Source organism: Neodiprion fabricii, chromosome 1 (assembly GCF_021155785.1).
Source record: "Neodiprion fabricii isolate iyNeoFabr1 chromosome 1, iyNeoFabr1.1, whole genome shotgun sequence".
NCBI lineage: Eukaryota > Metazoa > Arthropoda > Insecta > Hymenoptera > Diprionidae > Neodiprion > Neodiprion fabricii.
Window position 1 is genome coordinate 6,200,249 of NC_060239.1, and position 25,856 is coordinate 6,226,104.

Below are 25,856 nucleotides of genomic sequence, written 5' to 3' on the forward strand. Positions count from 1 at the left end.
CAAAAACAGGGTTTTAGAAAACTACCGGACTGTCGGTTTGTCATACTTCTGCAAACTTCTTTTGATTACTCATGTCACATTTGCGGACGTTTTTTTTTTTTAGTAAAGTACAAAATCGTCTTCAATCAATCATCCGTCAGCATCAAATGTCTATTTATTATGTCGGATTAGTTATTTTTCATTGTAAGTACTATATAAAAAACGAAATGACTATCAGATGATTTCGATTCATGGACGATTCATATCAACGCTGAAAACTAAGAGATAATTTTATTACTATGAGCATAGCTAATTGTAGATACATAAGTGTATGTGCATTATTTGATATAACAGATAGAATTAGCAACAAGCTATTCCCTTTTCTAATCTCTATATAAGATATAATGTTCATTTTAAACTTGTATAATCTACGGTACTTAATAGTTTTTCGTTTGATAATCTATTAACAATAAAGTACTGATAATATTGCAAAACTCTTCCGAGATTATTGTTTTCATTCGGTGCCGTTGAGTAATTGAACTTGGAGATCCGTAAGGTCAGTACGAGTCTATTTTCCGAGCACATGGCATTCTACACCGAACGCAATGTTTGTAAATACTAGAATGGCTCACGGTACTGTCGAGTTGTTGTCAGTGTCGAGTCTGCTGCGCGACGGCGAGCTTGTCGGTTTGCGATGTTCATTTATTTCTCCGTTGTGTTAATTTAGTAGAGTTCGGTCTGTCAATCATTCTCGAATCAAATAAAACTAGCGCGCGTGTTCAATTTCCGCAGGTTGTGCGAAATCTTATCTAACCCAATTTTCATCGAAACTTTAACCATTCGACCAATTCACCATTTTATTCGTCTTTTGTTCAGCAACATTGCCGATTCCCGATGTTTAAGCCCAGATATATTCGCGAACCGATGAACGGTAAACTTTCCCGAACTATTGTGTGACGTTGGAAATAATTTAGAGAGTGAATATCCAAAGTGCATCGCTTATACAGTCCAATGGTGGTAATTGATCGTTCACGTGCAACAGTGAGAGGTAATTATTTGTATATTATTTTTCCGAGCTTGATTACATTTGCTTGCCTTTGTATTTGAAGCTTGTCGACAGCTGTGTTCTAATTTTTTGATAACAAACACTGTCGGTTGCATGATTCACGAAGTGCTTTGAATACCGTGATTCTCCCTGCAGCCAGATATTAATGTTTATAGTTTATTGTGTGCTTCATGAGATTTTAATATAAAATGAGGCGCAGCGGCCTTAATTGTACAGAGGTTTATTTCTTAATGTATAAAAAAGTACAACTCGGCAGGAATCAGGCTTGTAATTAAGAGTTTCGAGTAACCAACCAAACAGATTTGTTTTTAGTTCCATATCAGCTTGTGGTAATTTGTTTCAATTTTGTTCGCAATACGGCAGGAAAAATATTATATTTGTAATCTCATCTCATAAATTGTGAGAAAAAAAAAATACACGAATTCCGTGAGTCGTCTCATCGGCAAACGATCTATGCTCTTATTTCCATTCCGTAAATATTTCATAACAAGTTATTATACCTATGGTCATAGATTATCGATCGTTACCTGCATAATACAAAAAGTTGTTTGCTCTTATTCTCTATGCTTAGCGGTCATGGGTTGGCGATTATACCTCTGGGAAGCATATTGGCTTCGCCGTAAAGGCCAGGCTTGTTAGGTAATACATGGATCATATGTAGTGACTGTACACGCATAATCCGATCGAAAGTATTGAGATTTATTAGCGTTAGATAAGCCATGGCATGCGCTGGTGTGTTTAGCTGAAATTGATCTCTTTATGTAAGGATGACAGTTCCGTTGATATCGTCCCTTCAGAGTTTCCCTTCGATACGTATTTTACGAGGTATTTTCTGTACATTCATCCAATTTTTCTCCTTTCCCACCGAATTGTTGAGAAAGATGACATTTTATCGGATCGAAGACCTCCCACCTTAATTCACTGTACAAAAGTAGTACGCAACATGTGCACTCTCATTCGTACGCGTTCATTGATTATGCAAATTATATAGGAGTGTGCGAGTGGATAGGAGCCGGTATACGAACATATTCGACTAACGAAGACTTGACTTTATAAGTGACACCTTCGCCGATGCAGACGTAGAATTTTGAGAACTTTATACTCGGCGTATATATCCCCTTATGTATAATTTATATGGATTATTCGGGTACACTTCGTACCGGAAAGTTTGCATCTTTATTTCCATTTCTCGGGTAAATTGTGAAAATAGTTGAGAGATTATACATGCCGCGCATCATTAGAATTATTCGCGACGTTTTTCACCTACGAATAGGGTGCATACCTACTCTAGCTATACGTCATCACTCTACTTGAACGAGTCGCGGGGATGCGGTACTTCGCAAACTTCGTATTCGCTGCTTAAAGAGGAAAGTATCGCTTCACGTTTTACAAGTGGTTAAAAAAAAAATTGAACGCGTTATTTTTGAAAAAAATTGTCGAAGTAGTTTCTTGGACCAAGGTAAAGTACGCACAGTAATAAGTGATAAAACGAGTCACACGTGATTGGAGTAAGCACGAAGGTTGATGCTTTCGTTCAAATTTCAAATTAACAAAATAATATTTTTTCCGAGCCGAATAATTCTTCTTGAGAAAACAACGATTGTTTGCAATTTTTAACACGTTTCTCTAAAAACAGGAGGAGGAGGGGGGGGGGGGGGGGTCTTTGAAAATAACGATATTACTGTCAAATGAGTGGGCATTTGTTTTTCCTTATCTGATCCGCCTTCATAGTCCGCAATTTTTATTATCATAGGTAGTTACATAGCCACATGGCTATCATCTGATTGTTTGGAAATAATTACATACTGCGATAGCTCGCCGAGCCAAGTCATCCTTGTGATTCTGTATTATTTTTTTTTTTTTTTTACCCTTACATTTCCCTTGAAAAGTATGACAGTCATATTTCATTTCTTTTTATCCGTCTGGTATTTCTTTACCTCGGGTCTTGGATAAGTTAAACACGAAACGGACTCGGAGTAAAGAGACGTGTAATAACGAAAATACTAAAATGAAATGACATGCTTTAGGAGGTTCGTCAGTTTAAAGTTCATACTTTGTTGCTAATTTACAACGAGATGATTGCACGTTGAGTGTTTATCAAATTATTGGTGAAAAATTTTGTAATGTTAACAATTCGCCGCAATTCCACTGTTAATTTGGTTTTATGACGTTGGTATCGTTAAATATTTATTTTTTCAACACTGCAACGATATATAAAATTGGTCATAAAAAAAAAGAAAAAAAATAAGATAGCAACACTGTATGGACTATTGCGAGAAAACAACATCTGTTTCGGTAAATTTGTATGAAACAGTTTTCGAAACACAATAAGCCACAATGGAGTGGAATTGAACGAGTTTACCAAATTTTTTATTATTTCAGAGCCATTTACGAAGTGAAAAACCGACATTGAAACTCGTGTTCATAATTTTTGTCTCTTCATTTATTTATTTTTACTGACATCTAGAAGAATGATTGTAGCTTGAAAATTTAATAATTTTATAAATATTAATAATACGTGAAAAAAATTACGCAATATTGATTCTCAACTGCTCAACCTTCTTGATTCGTGAAAATTAACTGCATTGAAAATTGTGGCGGGTGTTTTTTCGCTCGTTTGACTTCATATCACGTTGTACTGCACACTTTCAAACATATAGATGGGGCTTTTTCACGTGAACTTAGCAAACGGTCGATCGTGAAATTTTTTGATTTCATCAAGGATTTTTTTCGTTTAACGAGTTCACATGGACAGCCCCATAGCCGTATAATAATACACGCATGAACGTGCAATCAAATCGCTTAATTGCTCACTCGGTAGTTATTAGCGGCCGAAACCTGGCTCCGCGGATGACACGGCACGAGGTCTCTCGCCCACACATTTACACGCGAATGTGGATCAAGTGGAGACAATTAACAGCAGGTAGGCAAAGCGGAGGAGCACCATGCAGCTTAATTGTAAGGGCGAGGTATAGGCAATGCCGCTAAGCCTTGATCCTGCGCTTCAGCCTAACTAAACGCATCTCTCGAATTTCTCTCAGGTTTGTCGGAGGTTTCCGATTCTCCGAGGACTTTCAGAGACCTTGTTTCACGGTCAAGAGACTCCTTGAGAGAGCTGCGACGATTCTCTATCATTGTACTATCGAAACTCCCGCATATTCTCCGATTCTGGTTTTCTCTGGAAATCGTTATAACCGTCTGACAAGTCACGAATTTTTCTTTGTAATTACAATGCCGGTAGAAATACGAAACATTTATCAAAGTCTGTTTCACTGAATTTTCTCGTTTCTACGTACGACTTGAACGACTTCACAGCGAGACGTCCCACGTTTTGTGTAATTTATGACCAAATCCCATGTACATAGAAGACCCTAAAGGTTTAACGGTTTCGCTTGTTGGTTCAGACTTCGAGTTTGTCGCTGCGCGACTGATTTGCCTAGTTTAATTAATTCCGAGATTAATTCCACTGAGTTTTCTTTTTTACGGCTTGTTAGCCGTTGGCCTGAAAGTGATAGGTAGTAGCTGCAAGCTATAAGTTTCGCAAAGTTCACCTGTAAAATAAAATGCCAAATCGATACACGCGGCAAGTACCTGTTGAGGATTATTTACTCAGGGTTCGGGCCTGTTTACCTAACGATAAACGCGTATATATGTACAAGGTTCGAAACGGATTTTCTCGCACGTGTTAATTGCCTATTTATATTTCTGCTGAATGAGCTCATACAGCAGGACTATAGGGTGGGACTCCCTTCCGGAACCCCTCTTTAATACCCGTACGGAGTAGGAAAAGACGTCTGTCGACGACGTTCTGAGAAACCCTAATTAGTAAATTGATTGTCTGATTGAAACGCGTCTAGAAAATTCGTATACCTAACATAATATTTGCCGATTGTAGCACGTTTCGTGCTCTGTAATCCAGTTGAAATAATGCGCTTTGACGATGTGTTTAATTGTCGAGATAAACTTGAAGCGTGAAACCCATTATTCGTATCCATGACGCGTATTATACAAATTACGATATTACACATTGAATTGATTCACGGGCCAAATTTGTGCAACCAGAATTTTCACCGAATTTATTAAAACGCAGCATATTCCTGCTCGTCACGACGATTTTTCCGACGACTTTGTGTATGTTGAGAGGTTTTTTCTACACACAGAAAATTAGGCCAGGCAGTATTTTATACGGCAATTTCGCTGGCTTGTCCTGTCTTGCGGAGGCAGGAAATCTTGCGGGGGCGCAAAGAGCATTTTGACGTGCGGCACAGTACTGTATTTGCCTTTTTTTTCCTACGTTCATTTTGGCTTATTTCGCGGCCAAATGACGGCTTGCGAATACTGTAGGAGCCTGGGTGCTTGCGCGAGCTTTATTTTCCGGTTACTTGCGGGTAAAATGGAAATTGGAACCGTCGCAAAATTACCTAGTTTTATTAGATGTTCCAATTCTGGATTCGGGTCGTCATTAGATTTTTTTAAGAGAATATGTTAATATGATAGATGAATTTTGAATTTTATTTACGAATTTTCAGAGCTTTAAGTTCTATTTGAAAATGGGGAGAAGGCACAAGGAAATTTACCACGGTTTCATTTTACCTTTAAGCACAGACGGAAAGTAAATTGTCCATTTTCGCCGCGAAACGTTTCGTGGAGAAATCCGATTGATGATAATTCCTTAAAGTGCTAAACTGTCGTTTGCTTGCCCAATTTCGCCCACCCAGGGTAGATGAATACTGGAAATTATTATACGCCGAGGTGCTCATTACGCAACTTTTGGTAATATTGATTGGGGTTAATTATACATAGGGACGTTTCACGGTGCGCATGTTACTGTATATTAGATGCGTAAGAAAAGCACGGGAAAGATCGAAGTCTAACAATAGGTTCCCTATTTTGCATAATCGTATAAGATATCACCCGTCATTATATGTATCAGGATGGGTATACACAGTAGCTAAGTAGAATCAATCTTTTAGATTATGTAAGCGTAGATAGATCATTTGGACATTTTTATGACGCATGGAAATTTTCAGCTTCCATTTCACTTACGATTTACAATTATTGGTAATAATATAGACTTGATTTGCATTCGTATTATATACAGGGTGGGCAGTAATAAAAAAGAAAAAAATGAGACCAATTTGAAACGTGAATAAAATACGAACGCGTTGACCGATTTCCGAAAACTTTTCAGTCTCCCAGCGACATTTTCAGAACCTGTTTTGCAAAAGCGTTTATCACGACAACGAATAAAGATTTTTCAGATTTTCAAACGCGAAACGAAAGATTCGATTTTCTAGTTTCGAGAAAAAACAAGGTTTTCGAAAGTTGGTCAATACGTTTGGATTTTATTCACTTTTTGAATTGGTCTCGTTTCTTTTGGCCACACCCTGTATGATGCAACCAAAAGAATTCACCTCGCCTCTGGCAGTGCTTCGATGTACGCATAATTTTATCATTCATATGCGTAAGGATTCGGAGATTTTCGTTGCGGATTAATCAGTACTCGCTGTACCGAAATGAATTACACATCCTAGCGTCACTGCTGTACCGTATTGTTTTTTGTCTTTTAAAAATTCAAATCCAGAGATGGATAATACATTTTCTGCCAGTGAAGTTGCGCAGCGAGGCTTTGTGGCTTTAATCATTGTAAGCCGTACTAATCACGTTGGCTAATGAGATAATGAAGAGATCGCAAAAGTTCCGAATATTCTCTGCACGTGTTAATATCTCTAAAAAAATATCACGTATGTGAAATATCTTGGATAGTAACGGATTATACCCAGATAAATTTACGATTTCTATTTTATTGCGAAGCGTAACGATATTTCAAAATTACCAAAGTTCCTTTTATGTCCAAAACTGTAGTGCCTAGTTTTCATTCCCCGCTAAAGTGGTTAGATGTATAATAAAGTATTTATCTGTAGCTTGAAAAGAAGTCGACGGATTCTTTGAATAGTAGCCCGGATAAAGGACGGGAGCTGAAAAGCTGCTTTGAACTGTATACGGCATTCCTCTTTGAGTCAGCTCGAGCTTTCAACGACTCAGCAACAAATAGCTTTGCTTCAAAGTTTTCTCGAAGCGTGCAAAACGGAGAACAAGACCAGGCCCGAAAAAGGATGGTCGAAATAATTTCTCTATATAGAATAAGGATGTCGGACGAAGCAAATGGTTAGGGACTTGATCAGCTCGATTGAATTTCAATTACACGTTCTATTGCTTATAATGTACGTTTATCTCCGAGTGTTTTCGACGTGAATTAACCGTCGTTCTTCAGGTGGATCGGTTTTCAATGTACTGCGGCGATTTTTCGATCATCACAGCTGTTTATGTTGTCCTGCAAATGAGCAAGAAAATTTTCACGTTATATCTTCGATTATGCTTCAATTATTCCATTGCATATCACAGCAAAGCTAATTATATTTGGAGCGATATCGTTTAGCTTACGGATTCTACGTTGAAGTCGGGTTTATTTTGACTTATTGCAAATTGATTCGTTATAAAAAAAAATAGTCAAGTGAAACTTTAAAATTTCAAGAATTATCAAATTTTTTTCACTCCATCAGATTCACGGTACGGCGAGTTTTATACGGTATTAAATTTTTTTTTTTATGAGATTCGTCGACATGTGGTTGGTACAGCTTCCTTTCTTTTGACTTATTTATACTCATTAGCGCGTCTCGGGCGAACCGTAATCGTTTTGCCGACATTACGTCTGCTTTCATTAGTCAAACAATGGTCGACAATATTTCGGCAAGTATGCTACCTGAGAATTTTCATGGCTTATGCAATATATATTATATGTACATACATAGATTCTGTTAACTCGTGTACTAGCTGCTGGAGGGCTGGTTAATTTTTATATTCAGATTCAATTAATTAAACTCTATTAAATTCGACAAGAAACATGGAATGCGTAATTAAGTGAAGAGAAGTATATCACGCGTTTATACAACATGGCAACATGAACACATCGTCTGCAGACCGTTCAACTTAGAAAAAATTTAAATAACAAGAAGGCAAAAAGTATTTATACTGTGTCAAATTAAAGCTGTTTCGATATTGTGAAAAATGTTAAAGTTGCGGTTGGCACTCAGTGAGAAAATTATTTATTCTTGGAGAAATTAATCCTAAGTGTAATTTATTTTAACGTTAATATCATTCTTCCCTTGTTTTGTGAGATTTTAAAAAAGTCGCGTTAGTTACGGCAGTAAAAATTTTCATCCTGCACGTATCTCTTTTCTGGTTTAACAACCTCGACTTTAAAGAAGTATTACTGTACATGATGTTGTAATTAAGCCACGCGTACCAGCGAAGCTCGCCTCAAGCTACAGTCTTAACGATCTTTATTTTACAAGGCTGCCGAGAACCCCGAGATTATGGACTTTCCATGAGTTTTGATCTTTCATACTGCAGCACACGCAAAGAAATCATTCTAACCCCAGTGGTGCATTTTTATCAAACACTTGCAGGTGGTCTTTAAAATTTTGCGAAACGTGGTGCTTAATGCGATCTATAAATTTCTCAACCATTACCGACAATTTCAACTAGTCTTACACGCTCGCTCGGAGGTTTTTTAAACCCTGACTTGACTTGCTGCGCTCGAATATTTATTTATACAAATATGATAATTGTGATATTATAACAATGCGAATACCTACGTGCAATAACTAAATTCCACACTTGCCAGACATCGACACCGTTTATTTCTTTTTTATTCGTGACCTATTCAATTATTCAATATTCTTATAAATCCATAAAAAGTATCGGGAAGTTCGTTCGGTCGGAGAAAAAAGTTTGGGAAAAATTATAATTTCAATCATGCAGAAAAGGGAAAAGTCGGAGGATTTTCAAAACAAAGTTTAGTCGTCTCCATGGATTTTTACCTCTCACGGTATCTTGTTTGGTGAACGGGCATGAAGCAGAGGCAACGAAAGTCTGTCACTTTCCTGATTTTTACTTTCATCGGCAATTAGCAGATGCCTCGGTAATGTAATGTCTGGTCAATTACGGAGGGTGGCTGCAGGCATTCAAATTTACGACCAACCATTCGCGATCTTGGAGTGTAGAGTTCACGGCGTGGTCGCTTTATTATTACAGAGCCACGATGCAACGTTCCATCACATCCGTATTCATATTCATATAGACGGCGGAGAATCTGGGGCAGGCAAAGGTGCACGGAGAGTGATATTCCCTCTTCTCTCACCCCTGCACAATTTTCTCTATCGGGAATTCCACCACCGTCCCCCCCACTTTTAAACTGTCTATTCATCGCTTCACCACCACCACCACCACCACCACCATCGGCACTACCCTCGAGCCAGAAGCCGCTTTCGATGTTCAGTCGCAACCAGCCAGTGATTCGGTCGGCACCGCGCAGCTTTCTCGTCGTGTTTTTTGCCACGTGCTTCATCGCTTCGTACCTGGGATATATCGTCCTTGATTTTACATAATTTCGAGTTGGACGCGAGAGTGTCGAAATAAATAAAAATCCTTTGCTCATTTTTTATTTTTCACTCTGTCACCATTTTCTATGACCGTTTGTTAAATCGTAACTAAAATTCAGTTCTTCAAGATCTTCTCGCGAACGTTCCAAGGATTAATCAATCATTCGTCTGCTCCCTCTGACTCGTGTTTACACAGACTGTGCGACATAATTCGTCACCAAGTTCTTACCGTCCGTGTTTAATTGAAACAGAATACATTCCGATGCAATTGAACGCGAAGGTACGTTTGTTGTACTTCACATCTCGCACATATTACACGCTAATCGTATAGCTACTGTGCAATTATCTCAACCACAAGATTGCAATTACATAGCCTGCGGTGTTCACATCGCCCATCGGATTGCGGATACGGTTACGCGTCGTTTCTCGTCGAAGTTGATCAATTTCCATGGAAAAAAAAGCAAGTTTTTATTTTTTTTTTGCAGACAAGGCTAAAACAGGGCGAATCGCGAACTGGGCCAATTTCTTCCTGAAGAGTTTGAACGGTTTTTGATTGGCGAAGGGTCTTCGGTGCTGATTCGGCACTCTTGTTTTCAAGCCTGCTCAGCGCCTTTGGCGTCAAGGCAAGCTCAAGAAGCACTCCGCAGATCAATCGGAACTGTCGTTGACGTCTGTCCCAGATATCGTCCAGCGGTATGCGTGACAGAAGTCGAAATCGTGTCAAACGTCTGCATCGCAGTCTCGGGAGGAACTGTTTAATCAGGCCGTGTCACGTGTACGAGTAGCTTAATGGACTCGAAGTATTTTTTTTAATTCATTTTCTCGACACGCCACAGCTGTTCACAGATATACCGCAGCGCGGTATGCATTTCGGAAATTAAAAGACGCCTCCTCGTAAGTCTTCGCGGTGGAGAAATGGAAAAAAGTCATTTGTCGCTTTTAGCTCCGGTATGCATATCTTGGAATGATTTTAACGAGAGTGTCGAGCGTCTGTGATCGTTAAGACTTTTTATTCCGGCTTAGGTTGAACCGACTCGTATGTACGGGTAAATGGATTCGTTGATTTATTTTTATTTGAATTTCTGCTTCGCATAGACGGCTTAACTTTTGCGTTTATAACGTGTCGGTGTAGATAAGTTATAATTGAGAAGACGCCATGCGAATATTATACCTGAGGAACCGAGGCTTGGACACTGAGTAATTGGCTGTGATCGTTGTCTCTACTATCATTCGTTCTCTACGTTTTCAGGCGATATTCTTCCTTGGATTCTTTTTTCCTCAATAGCTCTAAGTTGGTGCCTCTTATACACCTAATGTCCAATATACACGTTCGCACCTCGTTCATTCCGCGTGTGCGCAAGCGGTACACGAAAAGTTGAGAAATGTCAGCAACTGGGTTAAAAAATAAACTCCGATTCATTCGAATTTTATTTACCTCGCGGTTCCACAGCAATTCGGCAGTTCCATCGCCCTCCTATTTTTTTATAAACGCATAAAAATAGCTTGAAAAGTATTTTCCGTCGTGATTGCTCGGTGTGCGAAATTATTACCGGTATCTTGACAGGGGGAGTTAACGAGAGAGCGAGCGAGATAGAGATAGAAAATCACCATAAAATAGAATATATAGATTGTATTTTACAGTTGAATCTTTCGCTGGAATTGAATCACTGAATTCTGTCGGCTCAGTCGTTCCAACTGTCCAATATTATTTTCAAAAAAAGTTCCTCCGAACCGTCTATCACCCTTTTCCGAACCGAACTTTTCGGTCGGAGGCTATACATTATGTATATACTTTACACATTGGTAGTCAAACCGCGTTCTCTTATATACTCGAATATTGAGTCTTCGGAACATGTAAGTCACAAATCTGTCGAAGCATCGTCCCAAGTAGATACCGGTGTGTTTAACGCTAATATCCCATCTCCTGATAGCTTTATATCTGTATCAAAATCTCTGCGAAGCTTATCGGCTCTCCGCTCTCTCGGTTTTCTCCCTTTAGCAGCTCACAATCAGTCCAAATTGCTCATCGTATCTCGCATTTTCACCTACACCGCGTGATACCAGGCGTGGGTTCGAGCAAGTAAGGATACTTTCGTGAAGTTCATTTTGACCCCGGAACGCCGAGATCTTTCTAATTTTGATAAGCATCACGGCTGGTGTAATTTAATGCGCATAAAGGTGAAGGATTCGAGTCACGTATATGATCGCCGTCTCGAGAATTACAACGGGGACAAATTAAACTCGAAACTTGCATATTAGCAAGGGAGGAATCAGCGGTTCAAAGCTGTCCTATAATTATACCTACAAGTTGTAACGTTGTACTTGGAGCAAACTCGATACTCATTACGCAGTAAATTGCTAGTTGTACCGATTCTTTCTCTGCGAATTCTGTAATTCAACCAAGGTACACGTGGCGACAACGATCCCGAACACTAAGAGACCGACGGAAAACCTGATAACCCTGATTATTCTCCGTATGACCTTGCCTACCAATCACTATCTGATATGCAAGCGTTACGAAGCTGCTGGCATCTATTCTTCTCTCGTATCTCAGTTATCTTTTTAGTTGCACCGTGTGATACCGATATCTTTGTGAATCATGGTTGCGTTAAGCCGTCGAGTGACTGCACGATTTCGTCAGTTTGTACCGTATCGCTGAGCGACTTTGTATCTCTCGTTTATCTGAATTTCACTAATTTTCTCGTAATTTCCTCTCAAACTGATTCCATAATTTCCATCGTATTTTGAGTTATCCGTTATCTTTTGTTCTCGTAATTCCTGTACCGGTAGAGCATGCTACATTTCATTTACCGTATCGGTTATTATGTTTTATTCGCTATCGTGCATGAATTTTTATCGTTAATCGCGTTCCTTGGAGTACATCTTACACTAAGCGTAGTTTAAGCCGCCGAATACGACCGTATATTTTACTATTTTCTTGTAGCGATGTCGTACTAATCATTATTTGATATATTTCTGCTATCCTCTGTACTTTCTTGGCTATTTTTCTATGTTACCGTATCTTTCCGCTTAATATTATCTTTAATTTCGCTGTAATATTTGCTATAGTATTCGGTGTGTTTTCTGATATCTCTGATATCACAAAACCTCTCATAATCCCTCGCAGTCAGTCTCTCGTCAAGATTTCTTCTGAAAATTTTCTCTCGTGTTTTATTATCGTTATTTATTGCGTTCGACTATTTATCGACAATTCTCTCTTGTGAATTAGCTCGTAGCGTTACTTTTGTGTAAAAACGCCCTACGATTATATTTTGTTTTTGTTTAATTAAAGTTGGGAATCGCGCCAAAGTGTCAGAGGTAAGTCCTCCACTGAGGGTAACGGCAGTTTAACGTTACAAGGTATAATATTCGGGAAAGTTTATCGGGCGAAAAAGGGCATCCCTTGTTAAGAGGGGCCAAATACCCCTGTTTCGGAATTGTCAAACTATCCGTTCAGAAACGTTTTCTTGGTCAGAAAAACGTCTGCTCAGTGGTCCATAACTGAATAACCTCCTCCACCCTCTCCGGGGGAGAAAAGAAAACGACATTTTATGTATTCGATTTTTTACCTCAATACTCGATTCACGGATCCTTACCAAAAGTCCTTTTATGTAAATTAATTTTGGCGCATTCTTCCACTTTTTTTGCCATTCTTTCACTATTTTCGACCATATATTCAGAAAAAGTTGTCGGAATAGCTTTGGAATATCGAGATTTGTCTTTTAAATATTACTATACCTAATATTGAACTTTGAGTTGATGAAATATTTTAGCTCAGGGCTAAAATTAATAAGTCGCAACAATTTGTTGTTTTAATTTTTTTCGTTTATCCGCAAGTCAAAGTCAAATTTCCTGAATCTATACTAATATTATAAAAAGGCAAAAAATTTCTGATTTGTTTGTTTGTTTGTATGTAGAGGGTAATCTCTGGAACTACTGGACCGATCTTCAAACATTTTTTTCACTAATAAAAAGCTAAACTTTCCCTGAGTAATATGAGCCATAACTCAGTTTGATAAAAATAAGTTTTTAGTTTGAGTTCTAAATTGGTGACTTAAGTCGGATGAAAAAGCATTGTTTGACTGCTTTATCGGCGTCCTCTAACCAAATGGTTCGATATATGTGAAATATAACATCAGTGCGATGTGATAGATAAATTCATACGTTTCGGGGTTACAAAGCCATCTTTTGTGAAAGTTTCAAGTGGAGAGACACTTACGTGATTAAATGTACATTTAACTTAGATTTGTCTATCCGCCCGAAGTTATTAAAATATAATACTAGTGATAATTGTGATACCAATATACGGGATTGAAAGATTATTAAAGTCACTATTCGGATCAAATATGTGAAAGAAATCGCTTCGTGCTCTTATCCATAACTCTGTAAAGTTTCTATGGAACTAAACATTAACAGTGGAGATGATATTTCGTCCTCGTTACCCTTTCTTAAATATTGTAATAACTCGACGTACGAGGACCGCGGAAAGCTAATGAAGCCGAATAACTGGCCACCGGAGTTTATGCGAATGTTACAGTATACTATTCCCACTTTGCGAGTAAGTATACCTACCCTGGATCGATTACCTGCGCGAAGTGTCAAAAGTTGAGTATACTTGAAAATCGAAACGAAAACTTGATCCTCCAATATCTATTTCGAACAACGGCTGCAGCCTCTTGTTCGGATGCACGCGATGTGTGGCCTTGGCGTCGAATCTCGCTTTACCCAACATCTTGTTTGGTCCAAAGCCATTTTACCTACAGGCTCTGATTTGTTTGACCTTCTATCGCGATACCTTGCCGGGGATTTTCCTCTTATCCACGGCACCTGCGCATCGATCGGCATTTCAAATCTTGTTCCGAGTTTATTGGTAATTGTACACACCGTTTTCAGTTCTTGAAACTTTGCTCCATAAGTACCGAAGGAGATTGCCGAGAGGCTTCCTAGGGTTTCACGGCTTACAAGTTTCAGAAGTTGTTCGAGTAACATTTGAGCGAATCAATTTGTTTACGCCTCACAGGAAACTTGAAACGATTTCGAAAGTAATATATGCACAGTCACTTGATATCCCATGCCGATGTTCCTCGTGACGTGTTACCGATGGTGCATATTTCTCCTGATTTTTATGCACTCGTTACGTATCCTCATTCCTTATTCAGACACGGAGAGTGGGTGTCAGGACATTTCCTCGCTGATCAAGGATTCAATCTAACCGTATTTCACTCCGCTATAAATAGTTTTCTCAATGATATAGTTCACGGTTCGTATTTCCGTGCGGTATTTCCGATGAGGTAGTACCTTCGATACCTCGTCATATCGCGGTGGTCGGTGATTAGTAAATAATAAATAATGATCATCCTGCGGCGCGCTCGTGTTCTGGATAATAATTCGATTAACATTAGCCCTATACATATATATGCAAACGTCGTGTCTCTCCGGATTGTATTTCATCGATTACAACCCATTGCTGCACGAGTTCTAAATAACCTGTGAGTAGAATTTCTTCATGTGATTAAGTTCTTCGTTGTTGGAGCTAGGCCTTGATCGATCCCACCGATCGAAGAGAATTGATCACTAAGATCAAGACTACCAAGATCACGTAAGAGCTGACGGAGCGTTCGTTTTTTCATTTCATTCTGCTCCTCGTTTCCAATTTCTATCGTTTTTTTTCTGTAATATAACTCATCGAATAATTCAGATACCCAGTTATCGATTATGTCGGAATTAATTTTCTCCGATTTATTTTTGTCTTCTTTTTTAAGGTTTGGGGATACACGTTTATGTTTCATCCCTGTGCTGGGTGTTTGGTTTAAATAACTCGCCACTGTAATCGCCGAAAATTATTTCACTCCAGGTCAGCGCGTTGTGACCTGGATTTTTATTTCTAATTATCTCATCTGGACTAACAATGTTCCCTGCTCTTGACAGAGAAGATTTTATTCGAATCCAACCGACGCGCGTTCAGTGAGGTTGAAATATCTAAATACGTATAGTGAACCGTATTATACAGCATCTTCGCTCATCGATCGGAAGCCTTCTGCAATTTTATTCAATAAATCGGAGGAGAGTGCAGCGACGAGTTTCCGTCGATAGGGGAACAAAGGAGACCAAATTAAAGTCCCGACCCTGAATTATTCAAGGTTATTGTCGAAGCTCAACGACTGTGCGATAGTCGATATTATCCTCGGTTCAGATCCATCGAGCGTTGAATTTCTCAGCTGCGGAAATCGAAGAAGATTTGGACGTGGGTACGTATCTGTCCGATGATGTGTCAAAGTGGCCGAAGAAGAAGATTATAGATCATAAGGAATTGCCGCTTTTACGAATGGATAGATAAAATAGGGACTAATTTCAGATACACGTAAGCTGTTCGATGATACTGAAAAGTAAAATATATCGCCTGAATAATTTTCAAATTGTCACAGTGACTGATGATTATTTCAACGAAGATAGAGGTAATATACGCAAACTCCGAGTGGTATTAAGACACTTACAATAGGCTTACCAAAATGGTGATTAAGTTACCCAAATTCTGAATCGATTAACGAGGATAAAGTAAAGTAGTAACGTTGTCGGTAATGAAATCTTGGAAACGAATTGATGGTCAGCTTTGAACTTGAGTTTTGCAAACAAAGACTGTATGATGTTTTCGCAATTTCAGACACGCGCCGTGAAATTTGGAAATAACGATTTTACCTGAAAACGCATCGTTTTAATAACGTTAAAAATTCCGACCTGATGCTGAGAAACTTTGATTTTATTTTCACGAAGACTTATTCCTGATGTCAAAGAGAATCGGAAGTAATCTCATTAGATAAAGTTCATTTTATTTCCGATTCGATGTAACGAGTACGAACTGCGTAATAAGAAGAGAGGAAGGAAGATAAGAAAAACGAGAAAAGGAAGGACTTGAAAGTTTAATAACAAATCGGCAAAGCATTCTGCAGAATTTCCCAGATCCAATTCCAAATCAAGAAAGTAAAATGTACACGAGAGTATTCCGGAAGGTTCCGCAATATTATTTTACCTACCGGAAATTCGCTGTTTGAACTTGATTTTTGGAGAACGGAAACAATTCTGGATAATCAACAAACGCGTCACATTCTGATTCTACAGTGAGCGAAATTTTTAGTTCCGGTTACCGCTCAGTCCTTAACTATTTTCATTTTTTACCACAATCGAAAAATATAGTTCTAGGTAGAAAATGAAAATTAGTTTTCCAGCTGTTACCGGAAAGTCTAGTATCCGTTACTATTCTTTCTCATTACGATCACCGTTACTAGATTTTCTTGCGACTGCTGCGAAAATTTAACGCTTGTGCAACAATAAATTAACGTTGAAGCCTTGTTTAACTAAAAAAGTAGAGTAAACCTGAGAAACTGATTTTGCGTTGCGATTGCCAAAAAAGGATCGACAATAGCGCAAAATGGTTACGCGTATCTCGTTTTTCGCGATTCCAACAATATTCAAACAGCTTTTTTAACGACACCAGTTTTACTGAATTTTTATAGTTACTATAACAAATGAAATTCTTCTCAGTGTACGTATATTGTCGTCTAACGCGTGATGCGAAGTCAACGGTATAAAGCTTCCATTGCTAATTGGTCCTCGTATTTGTGCTCTAGCGCTTATGATTTCCCAGGTAGCACTTCGCGCTGAATTGATTCCGCTGAGATGACTTTGAGGATCGTTCGTACATGAATTATATTTCACGTAGCAGGTAGTTTGTTTCAGATCGTTATTTTCGCACCTAACGAGCATGCCGCGCTCTCTGAAAACTGAGAACAATTTTCCGTGCATAACGTTCGTTATATAAAAGTCGGAATTATAATAACCGTACACCGACGTATAATTTTTTTGTAAATCATAATTGTTCCCGGTACCGATGTACTTTTCCTTCCGATCAAAAGCATTCTCGTGCTTGGCGATTCGTCGTCGGAGGATTGGTCAGCTTACGGCAAGATCCTGAGTCAATAAAACCCCTCGCTTAAGTAAACGAATGCCTGGAAGCCAGTCGTCGACGACTGTACGAAATTTGCACTGAATCGAAACCGTTAATTGGAACTGCTTGCTCGAGATTTCCAATAACCCTTGAAAGCTTTAGTCACCTTCCGAATACTCGCATACCTTCAATCCAATTTTCTATAACCCCTTCGACATTTGTGGAGATGAATTGTATTTGCTTACAGGTAGTGACTTTATTTACATATTCCAACTACTCAAGTCGCATTATAATATTGCGCAACGATAGATTTACCTACCTTTGAAATCACCTTTGAAATCAGCATGATTAGGTATCGTAGGGAATTTAACCATTACCCTGACACATGGTTTTCGGTATACGTTGGCTGTCATACCAGCCCTTTCGCTTCTTACCCTTATTTTGGATGTTTCAAGTGCGCCAAAAATTCTTAAAAAGTTGATGCATGTTCATTAAAGAGGACCGCGCGCCTTCTAGTTTACAAAATATACACACAACAAGAAATCACGCGAAGACAAAGGTCCACGTGATACAGGGTAAAGGTTAAATCCAGACCATTAGGCGAAAGGTGAAAAACGTGTAAAGTGGGCGTCGGTAACAAGTGCCCAGAATTTAGTTACTTCTTTGTCTCTTGCAAAAGGCTCGCACAAGGGCGTATTGTTATATGAAGCATCTCGTATTAATTTGACCTTGGGCACCGTGATGCTGTTCGTAGAAAGTTTCATTTATCACAGTACGATCGAGTTACCTTTTCGCGATCAAGAATCACTGCCAGCCAAGTACGCAGCATAATAAACAATGAAGGGACTTCTTTGCAACCGTGTTATTGCCAGTTATCGAATATCCGTCCTCTGAATAAGGTTTGGCAATGGTTTTCAAACCGGAAGAAAAAAGAAAAAAACAAATTACAATCCGTACAGCGAAATGATTGATTCTGTTTTCTTATTTCAGACAATTTGTGAGGGTCAAGGCCGAGCCGCGGACCCGATGTAAAATTCTAAAGTGAATGTGGGAAGCCAGGAGGAACAGCCACCCATGCCTTCGCTTTGGTTACTTCTGATACTGAATTTAGCGCCAATAATGCCATTGACGTCAGTCGGTCCAGCGCTTTGCACAAGCGACGATGCGAAGAGCGATACGTTTGTATTTCGCGATCGTTACGGGGACAGTCCTGGCTTCCAAGAGGTGCATTTCAATCTGAAATTTTCCTGCGTTTGGTCCGCCGTCGATCCGGAATCTGCGAAAAATCCTCCCCCGTGTCTGAACGCGGTGAAGATATTGCCGAAAAGAATTTCCGGAGATAAAGAAAACATCTATATGAAAGCCGAGGAATTTATAAGCGAGATAACACATCTCATTCCCACCGTAAAGCTCAACTTTACCGGCAATTTTACACAAGATTTGTGGAACGGTAAGAAACATAGGAAAAATCGTCCGAGGCTTGAGAAGAGACTGCAGATCGGTATTTATCGTAGTCACAGTATAAATCCAGAAGAGAAATTCAACTCTTGGCAGCGCAACGTTCCTCGCGTCGAATCCAACGTCACGGATACCATTGAAATATCAACGTCGTCGCGCAACAACACTCGTGGAATTCACGAGGACAGGATTACGAGAGAAAATTGCACTCACAAGTATGCCGGAAGCATAAACTGTGCCGATGACGTGATTGACCGTTTCAGGTACGAGGATTTGAAATTGTTCGATAAATACACCCGTTATTCGTTGTATGATTTTTATTTTATTTACTTTTTTCCTTTTTTTCTTTCAATTTTTATCCCATAACACCTGATCCTCCTTATTCTTCGTTACTCCTGTAGTTTTACATTGTTATTATTACTAGTCTTATTGTTATTTCCGCCCTGTTTACAGTATAATTACAGTATAACCGTATATTCGATGCTCGAAGCTGCGAGAGGAAACGTGGCGAATCATTTTTACTAGCAAAGGTCAAGTGCACTCAGGTGCCTGTACGTAAAACCAGAGATCAATTTCACTCGTACGCACGATAAGCGAACAACGTGGTTTAGTTTTTGGGGTTCGTGAGCTTTGATGTTTCGCAAGCCTTTCGCACTCTGTGAATTTTTATCAAATTCTTTGAAACACCGCGCGTCCACCGATCGTTACTCGCTATACGGTAAAGGATTATTATAACCGACCTCAGCTTGTTCAAAATGTGGGGAGAAAAAAATGCCGTGTATTAGAGAGACGGTATTTTTTCTCATTTCTTCCCCTCGGTTGGTTCGCTTTTGTTACGTTACATCGAATTCTTGAGAAAAAAAATTTATAGTCACGCTCGTCGTGAGAGTCGGTATACAGTGAAATAAACGAAAAAATAAAACATAGAAACCAAAGTCAGATAAATTATATGTCTTATTAAAGTTACACGCGATAAAATTATTTTTTTCCCTCACCGCCGCAACGATTATCGCTAGTGCTCGGTGTCTCGCTGTTTAATTGGGGTGTTTCGCCCCTGATAAAACTCTACCTGACGACGTCGATTACTTCAAATTGACCAGATCAACGTGGCCGGTTCACCTGTGGCTGGCACAAAATTTCTCATCCTTCAACACCCACTGGCTAAAATTTCCGCCACCTTCTCCGGCCGCTTATTACACTCTGGCTGTTCTTTACGCAATTATTATGGTGTTCGGCATTTGTGGCAATGCGTTTGCCATCTACATGTTCTTAAGGTAAGTTGTCTTTTTGCTGAACCTATCGTAAGCGTTTACGGCTTGATTGAAAGTTGGAAAACGCCGAGGGCTGTACAAGGATTAACGATTTCCACGCATTAGTACCTATTTCCGTTTTTTTTTTTCTTTTTCTTGTTATACCAAACCATTGCCAAAAACTTTAATTCGCACAGAAATCGCAGTCGGAATTTCGGGATACCTTTGAATGTTACGAAAAGGAAACTCTTGGAAGTAGGTACATTGATTTTAATCCCGAGGTTTTTTTGAAGTTGAACAACTTCTGGCAACGCGATATTTACGCTTTGTTTTTTTCTTCTTCATTTTTTCCCGAAGGAGATCCATTTCTACCGTTGAAACATCGACGGCGAGCTGCTTTGCAAAGTTCGGCTTTCGATGTTACGATCAACTTTCCGAGTATCAGGTCTTCTGTGAACAAGATCAAACGTTGTTTCAAACCATTTCGAATATTCAAATTCACCCTGATCAAACGGATCTGATTTTTCAACATCGGAAAAGAAATTGAGGAAAATTGTTAAAAAGAAATTCTCCGCCCTTTATCTTTCTCTTCGTATTTGAATTTACTTTCTTTCAATTGAGAATGAATATTTATCACGACAATACCGGTGTAATTTATAAAGTTGTAACGAAAATTTGAACAAGTTTTGTATAACCTGGCAGATGTCGATCCCTGCGGACTCCCGCCAACGTTCTGGTAATGAATTTGGCTGTCAGCGATCTTCTGCTACTCAGCAAAATGCCGATATTTATCTACAACAGTATCTACCATGGACCGGCGCTCGGAAATTTTGCCTGTCAATTATACGGGTTTCTCGGCGGTCTTACTGGGACCGTCTCCATCATGACCTTAGCGAGTATCGCTGCGGACAGGTGAGATAAGACACGTTTCCGATTGTTGCCGAACAACACTCTTACTGGAACCTGAGATACCGGTATCTGGAATCTGTATTTTCTTGTCCCTCCCCGTCTCTGTTCGGCTTTGTTCATCGAACGGAAACATCATACATTACATTATTTAGCCGCGCTCGATTCACCCTTCCGACTGTAATTCTACAGGATCATTTTTCGCCCTGCGAGGAGGAATCCACGAAGGGGAAGGGCGATTAAATTCGCGAAACAGGAATGTAAAGTGGAAAATTTTTTAAGATAAGATAAAATATTCACCCACTGTATTTTTGGCAAGGCTTGGCGAGGATCGTTACGGACGAGACAAGACGGGAATAGCCGGTTTATCAACCCTCGATATTTGATGACAGGTACAACGTCGTCGCGGAACCTTTCAAGCGGACGACTTACGCCAGAGCTCGGGTCACCGTCGCCCTGACCTGGGTCTACGGGGCGACATTTGCCGGTCTTCCGCTGGTCGTTCCAAGCCTCGGAAGATACAAACCCGAGGGCTATTTGACCAGCTGTAGCTTTGACTACCTCACCCCGGAACCGAGGGTCAAGGCGTTCATTTTGTGCTTCTTCGTCGCAGCCTGGCTCCTGCCCTTCTGCCTAATATCCTTCTGCTACATCGGGATACTGCGAGTCGTTATGGCCGCCCGCCATTTGAATGTCGGCGATCAGGTCGTCGAGACTTCCAACAAACACTGCCGGGAGGAGGAGAAAAGGCGGACGGAACTAAGGTGCGATTATTGCCCTTCTTTGTCGGTCTACGAACAACGGAAGGGGAAAGTAACGACTGTAAAAATTTTAGTCTTTAAATTGATCGGAACTATCCGGTCTGCGATAATGTAGAACAATTTTTTCGGTTACTTTGAATTTCTATATCGCATGAGTAGGATCAGATTGACGTCGAATTATTGGCTGCAAAAGTCGACAGCGGATTTTTATTACGCTATCTAAAATTATCTCTTCATACCTCGAATCAATTTGCCAAAGTCTGGCCAAATCGATTACCAAAACACCGTTAGAAGCCTCCGAGTTATTCTGAAACTTATGGCCGATATAAAACAGCGACTTGCCTCTCTTCCTTTTCTTATTCGTCTCGCTGACGCGATCCGACAGATTGGCGTTCGTAGTGATCGGTATAATCGGGATGTGGTTCGTCTCGTGGAGTCCCTACGCCGTGGTCGCCCTCCTCGGCGTCTTCGGGCAGAATCACCTGGTCACACCCTTGGCCAGCATGGTCCCAGCCCTCTTCTGCAAGACGGCTTCCTGCCTGGATCCCTACGTCTACGCGGTCGCCCATCCTCGGTTCCGAAGCGAGCTTCATCATCTGACGAAACGTAGCCGACGCAAACGATCCGCCAGGCAATGGAGCCCTCAGCACCGAAGTCAGACGACCTGTCCGCGTCTGACGCGGCATCCGGATGGCCTCGACAACGGCGTCGAAGAGGTTGTTTTACCGATAAATTCCCGGTAGCTTGTTTTTAACTTACGTCTAGTCATTATATCAGAGCACAAATCACGATCGTTCACACTGAGAAAAAATTTCATTTGTCATAGTAACTAGAAAAATTCAGTAACACTGGTATCGTTAGAAAAACTGTTTGAATATTGTTGGAATTACGAAACGCGAGGTACGCGTAAACATTTCGCGCTATTGTCGATTCTTTTTTGGTAATTGCATCGCAAAATCAGTTTGTGAGGTTTACTCCTACTTTTTTAGTTAAATAAAGCTTCAACGTTAATTTATTCTTGCACAAGCAATAAATTTTCGCAACAATTGCAAGAAAATATAGTAACCGTGATCGTAACGGGAAAGAATAGTAACGGATACTAAGAATTTCCGGTAAATACTACAAATTTTTATTTTATACCTACAACTGTATTTTTCGAGCGGTAACCGGAACTAAAAATTTCTCTCAGTTCACATTTTTGTTTCCTTATTTGACTCTTCATTCTCCAGGATACGTTGTACGTTAAATTGACATTCTTTTTCACATTTCAATATATTTCATTGCGTACACCCTCCTCATCCGCCGAATCACTTTTGTGTTGGTGCATGTTTGTGTGTTTTTGTACCTTCGTCATGTGTATAATAACTTATAATGTTTTTACGTAGACTGATATTTGCACACTAATATAATCAAGATTACAGAACAATTAAGTCAACGGAGTTGAAGTAGGACGTAGCAAGTGGAGAAGAGAGATTTGATGAAAACAATATGATTTTCAAATAATTGTATATACGTACAGTTTACACGGGTATTATTTTGTATCAATGTTCGCATATGGTAGATTATTATTTTTGAGAAAAATAGTATTTTCCTCCCAAGGAGATTCTGGTATATGAAGTATTTTATGCCATCTAGACTCGGAATTTTTTTCACAACATCGTTCCACATTTACAGCGATATCACATTTGTTTTTCAGCATTCTTTTCGAATTTCAATCAAATTCGATCCAAAGCTGAAAAATTGATGACCATTTCCGCTTTCCTGAACCATATAACTCGGAAATTGTGTGTTCGATGTGTAATTTCATTTTGCCACCCGCAAAAGAGTATAATTAATAAATAATATTTTCACGGGGAATGAGTCAGGTAAATTGTTTATCTATTCAGTTCGAAATTGAATATTTTTTATGGGTTCCCTATACGAAATATTATCAGTAACAATTGAACCGTATAAAAAAAAAAAACAACCGCGAGGCAAATATTGTTTTTTACAGATAAATCTACTCTCGGAAACGGCTGATTCATGAATAAATATCCGTTGAAAAAAATCCGGTAAAAATGTGAGACGGTTTTAAGTTGCTGATATCGGTAGAGCGATATGAATAAAAGAACGTTGATCAGATCTGAGACAGCCAGCCTAAAATGTTAACCAAGTTGGCATAGAATGCTCCGTACGTAGTATAGTAAAAGAGCTTGTAGAATTTAGACCTACCTACGTATATGTATATATGTGTGCATATATATATGACGTTGTATACGTAAAAAAAAAAAGCCTGACTAGATTTTAACCCTCTTGGAATCACTATAAAACTGAAATCGCTTACGCAGCACTGGATATCGTTGGGACGCGTCGTGCATCCTCGTTAATGTAAGTCTTGTATTGCTGAAGGAATTTCCAAGTGTATAAAGATTCGTTGAAATTTTATTTGCAAGATAAGAGAAAAAAAATTTAAAAAAAAAAAAAAAAAAAAAAAAAACAGACACACATTGAAGATGAATTAAATTCAAAAACTAAAATCGTAAACATATCTGCTTTCTTTTGTAGAAATTGCTCCGTTGTTGTAATTTTGTGAACGTACAGAAGACAATCTTGAGAGGCTTATTCATGCACTATTTTGATTAAATTTTTTACCGTCGTGATCCGGTTTTTACAAAGTTAAATTTTAACCAAATACCTAATATCAGAGTTGACCGATTTTGCAAGACATATCTTTTCACCGCTTGTTTTTTTTTCTTTTATTTTTCTCTTTTTTTCGAGGGATCTACGTACAAGTTAACGGGGTTTGAATACACACACCGGCCAGTCTTCATACAATTCAGATCACTAACAGTAGTGCAGTGATAAATATCAAACGCACCATAAACACATATATCTCGTTTTGATTTACGAAATGCAGAATAACATTACCCCAAAAATAAAGCTTACTGTACATTTACGCAACATTTCGTTCTATAACGTCCCATTTTATCTCAGAACAATATTATTCGTTTCGTGTATTAGAATAATTCAGAACTGTTGTAACTGTACGCTTAAAAGTTTACATCGACTATAACGAGTTAAACTGAATAACCGTATTTTTCTGTTAATTTCTTATGGTTTTGAGGCGATTCGTAGAGCAGTTTTATTTTTGATTGCTTAATATAGATTTCGTATGGGTTTGCAATAGTGGTAGTGACTTCGGTATTGGTTCGATCGAACGTGAGTTCCAAAGCTTGCTTAACAACTGTCATGAAATGTTAATAACGATAAAGAAAGCTTAGAAATCGAATTTAGCCAAAAATCTGCAGCTTCTTCTTTAAACTTTGTTAATTTTTTAGTACGTTAAAATGCTTTGTATCAGATTTTGTGTAGAAATTAGTGAACAGAGTTGTGAATTTTACTTTCATTATGATACGCAGTCGTAATAGTACGTAATTGTTGTCGATAAAAAGAAAAGAACGAGAAATAACGTCGCGTTAATACGACGCTAGACGTTTGTCTATTTCTTTTACTGTTCGGTAGGAAATGCAGTGCCTCGGAAGCATCGAGATAATATCGATGGCATCGCGTCGATCGGTGTCCAGAGATACAGCAACGAACTTCAGTTCTTCGGTCAGAACTACGAGCTGCTCTTTTAACCAACCCAAGGCTGCCCTAGCGTTGTATACCGACTCACCGGAAATCGGTTGATCATGACAAGATTTTACTTTACAGGATTATTCCGCATCGGGATAAAAATCGTTGTTTGACACAAGTATTTGATAGAATACGATTCGCGTTTGTGAAATAATTTGCGCATTGTTATAAAACTTTAAAAAACATAAAGAATATTTCCTTCTCTCGTATATACATCATTTCAATTTATGTCAAACTTGTATAAATATCAATGCTCCGATAATCGATCTCTAAAAAAATACCTTAGTCGTCTACCAATACACCAATGTGCGGTGTATTTATTTATCGAAAGATACGAAGATGATGTTGAAAAAAAAAGAAGAAGAAAAAAAAGAAATGACAAATAAAAATATGAACGAAAATAAAGAGCAACGGCGCAACAATCAACGGAAAAAC

At 39.0% G+C, this 25,856-nt stretch overlaps 1 protein-coding gene across 13 annotated transcripts; it reads left to right on the top strand.

The window, feature by feature from the left end:
• Window positions 1-584: 584 nt before the first annotated feature.
• LOC124184085 (opsin-2-like) lies at window positions 585-25,856 on the top strand. 13 transcript variants are annotated; one of them, XM_046573557.1, is made up of 9 exons: window positions 15,019-15,088; window positions 15,418-15,737; window positions 18,205-18,330; window positions 18,422-19,152; window positions 19,990-20,163; window positions 20,842-21,051; window positions 21,438-21,809; window positions 22,192-22,522; window positions 25,308-25,856. In XM_046573557.1, the coding sequence occupies exons 4-9, from the start codon at window positions 18,506-18,508 to the stop codon at window positions 25,473-25,475; spliced, it is 1,902 nt and encodes a 633-aa protein (XP_046429513.1). In that variant the 5' UTR covers window positions 15,019-15,088; window positions 15,418-15,737; window positions 18,205-18,330; window positions 18,422-18,505; the 3' UTR covers window positions 25,476-25,856. The 13 variants fall into 13 exon arrangements, with proteins under 13 accessions (XP_046429464.1, XP_046429484.1, XP_046429473.1 ...); XM_046573528.1 differs by lacking the exons at window positions 15,019-15,088; window positions 15,418-15,737 and adding an exon at window positions 9,402-9,769 and having other exon boundaries at window positions 18,111-18,330; XM_046573517.1 differs by lacking the exons at window positions 15,019-15,088; window positions 15,418-15,737 and adding an exon at window positions 9,402-9,769 and having other exon boundaries at window positions 18,186-18,330.

What these genes read in the sequence shown, in the direction of transcription:
- LOC124184085 (XM_046573508.1), top strand. Translation starts at nt 18,506, where the DNA reads ATGCCTTCGCTTTGGTTACTTCTGATACTGAATTTAGCGCCAATAATG. An exon ending in AAAAGGCGGACGGAACTAAG is followed by an intron (nt 21,810 to 22,191) that starts GTGCGATTATTG and finishes GCGATCCGACAG; the next exon opens with ATTGGCGTTCGTAGTGATCG. An exon ending in TCGACAACGGCGTCGAAGAG is followed by an intron (nt 22,523 to 25,307) that starts GTTGTTTTACCG and finishes ACTGTTCGGTAG; the next exon opens with GAAATGCAGTGCCTCGGAAG.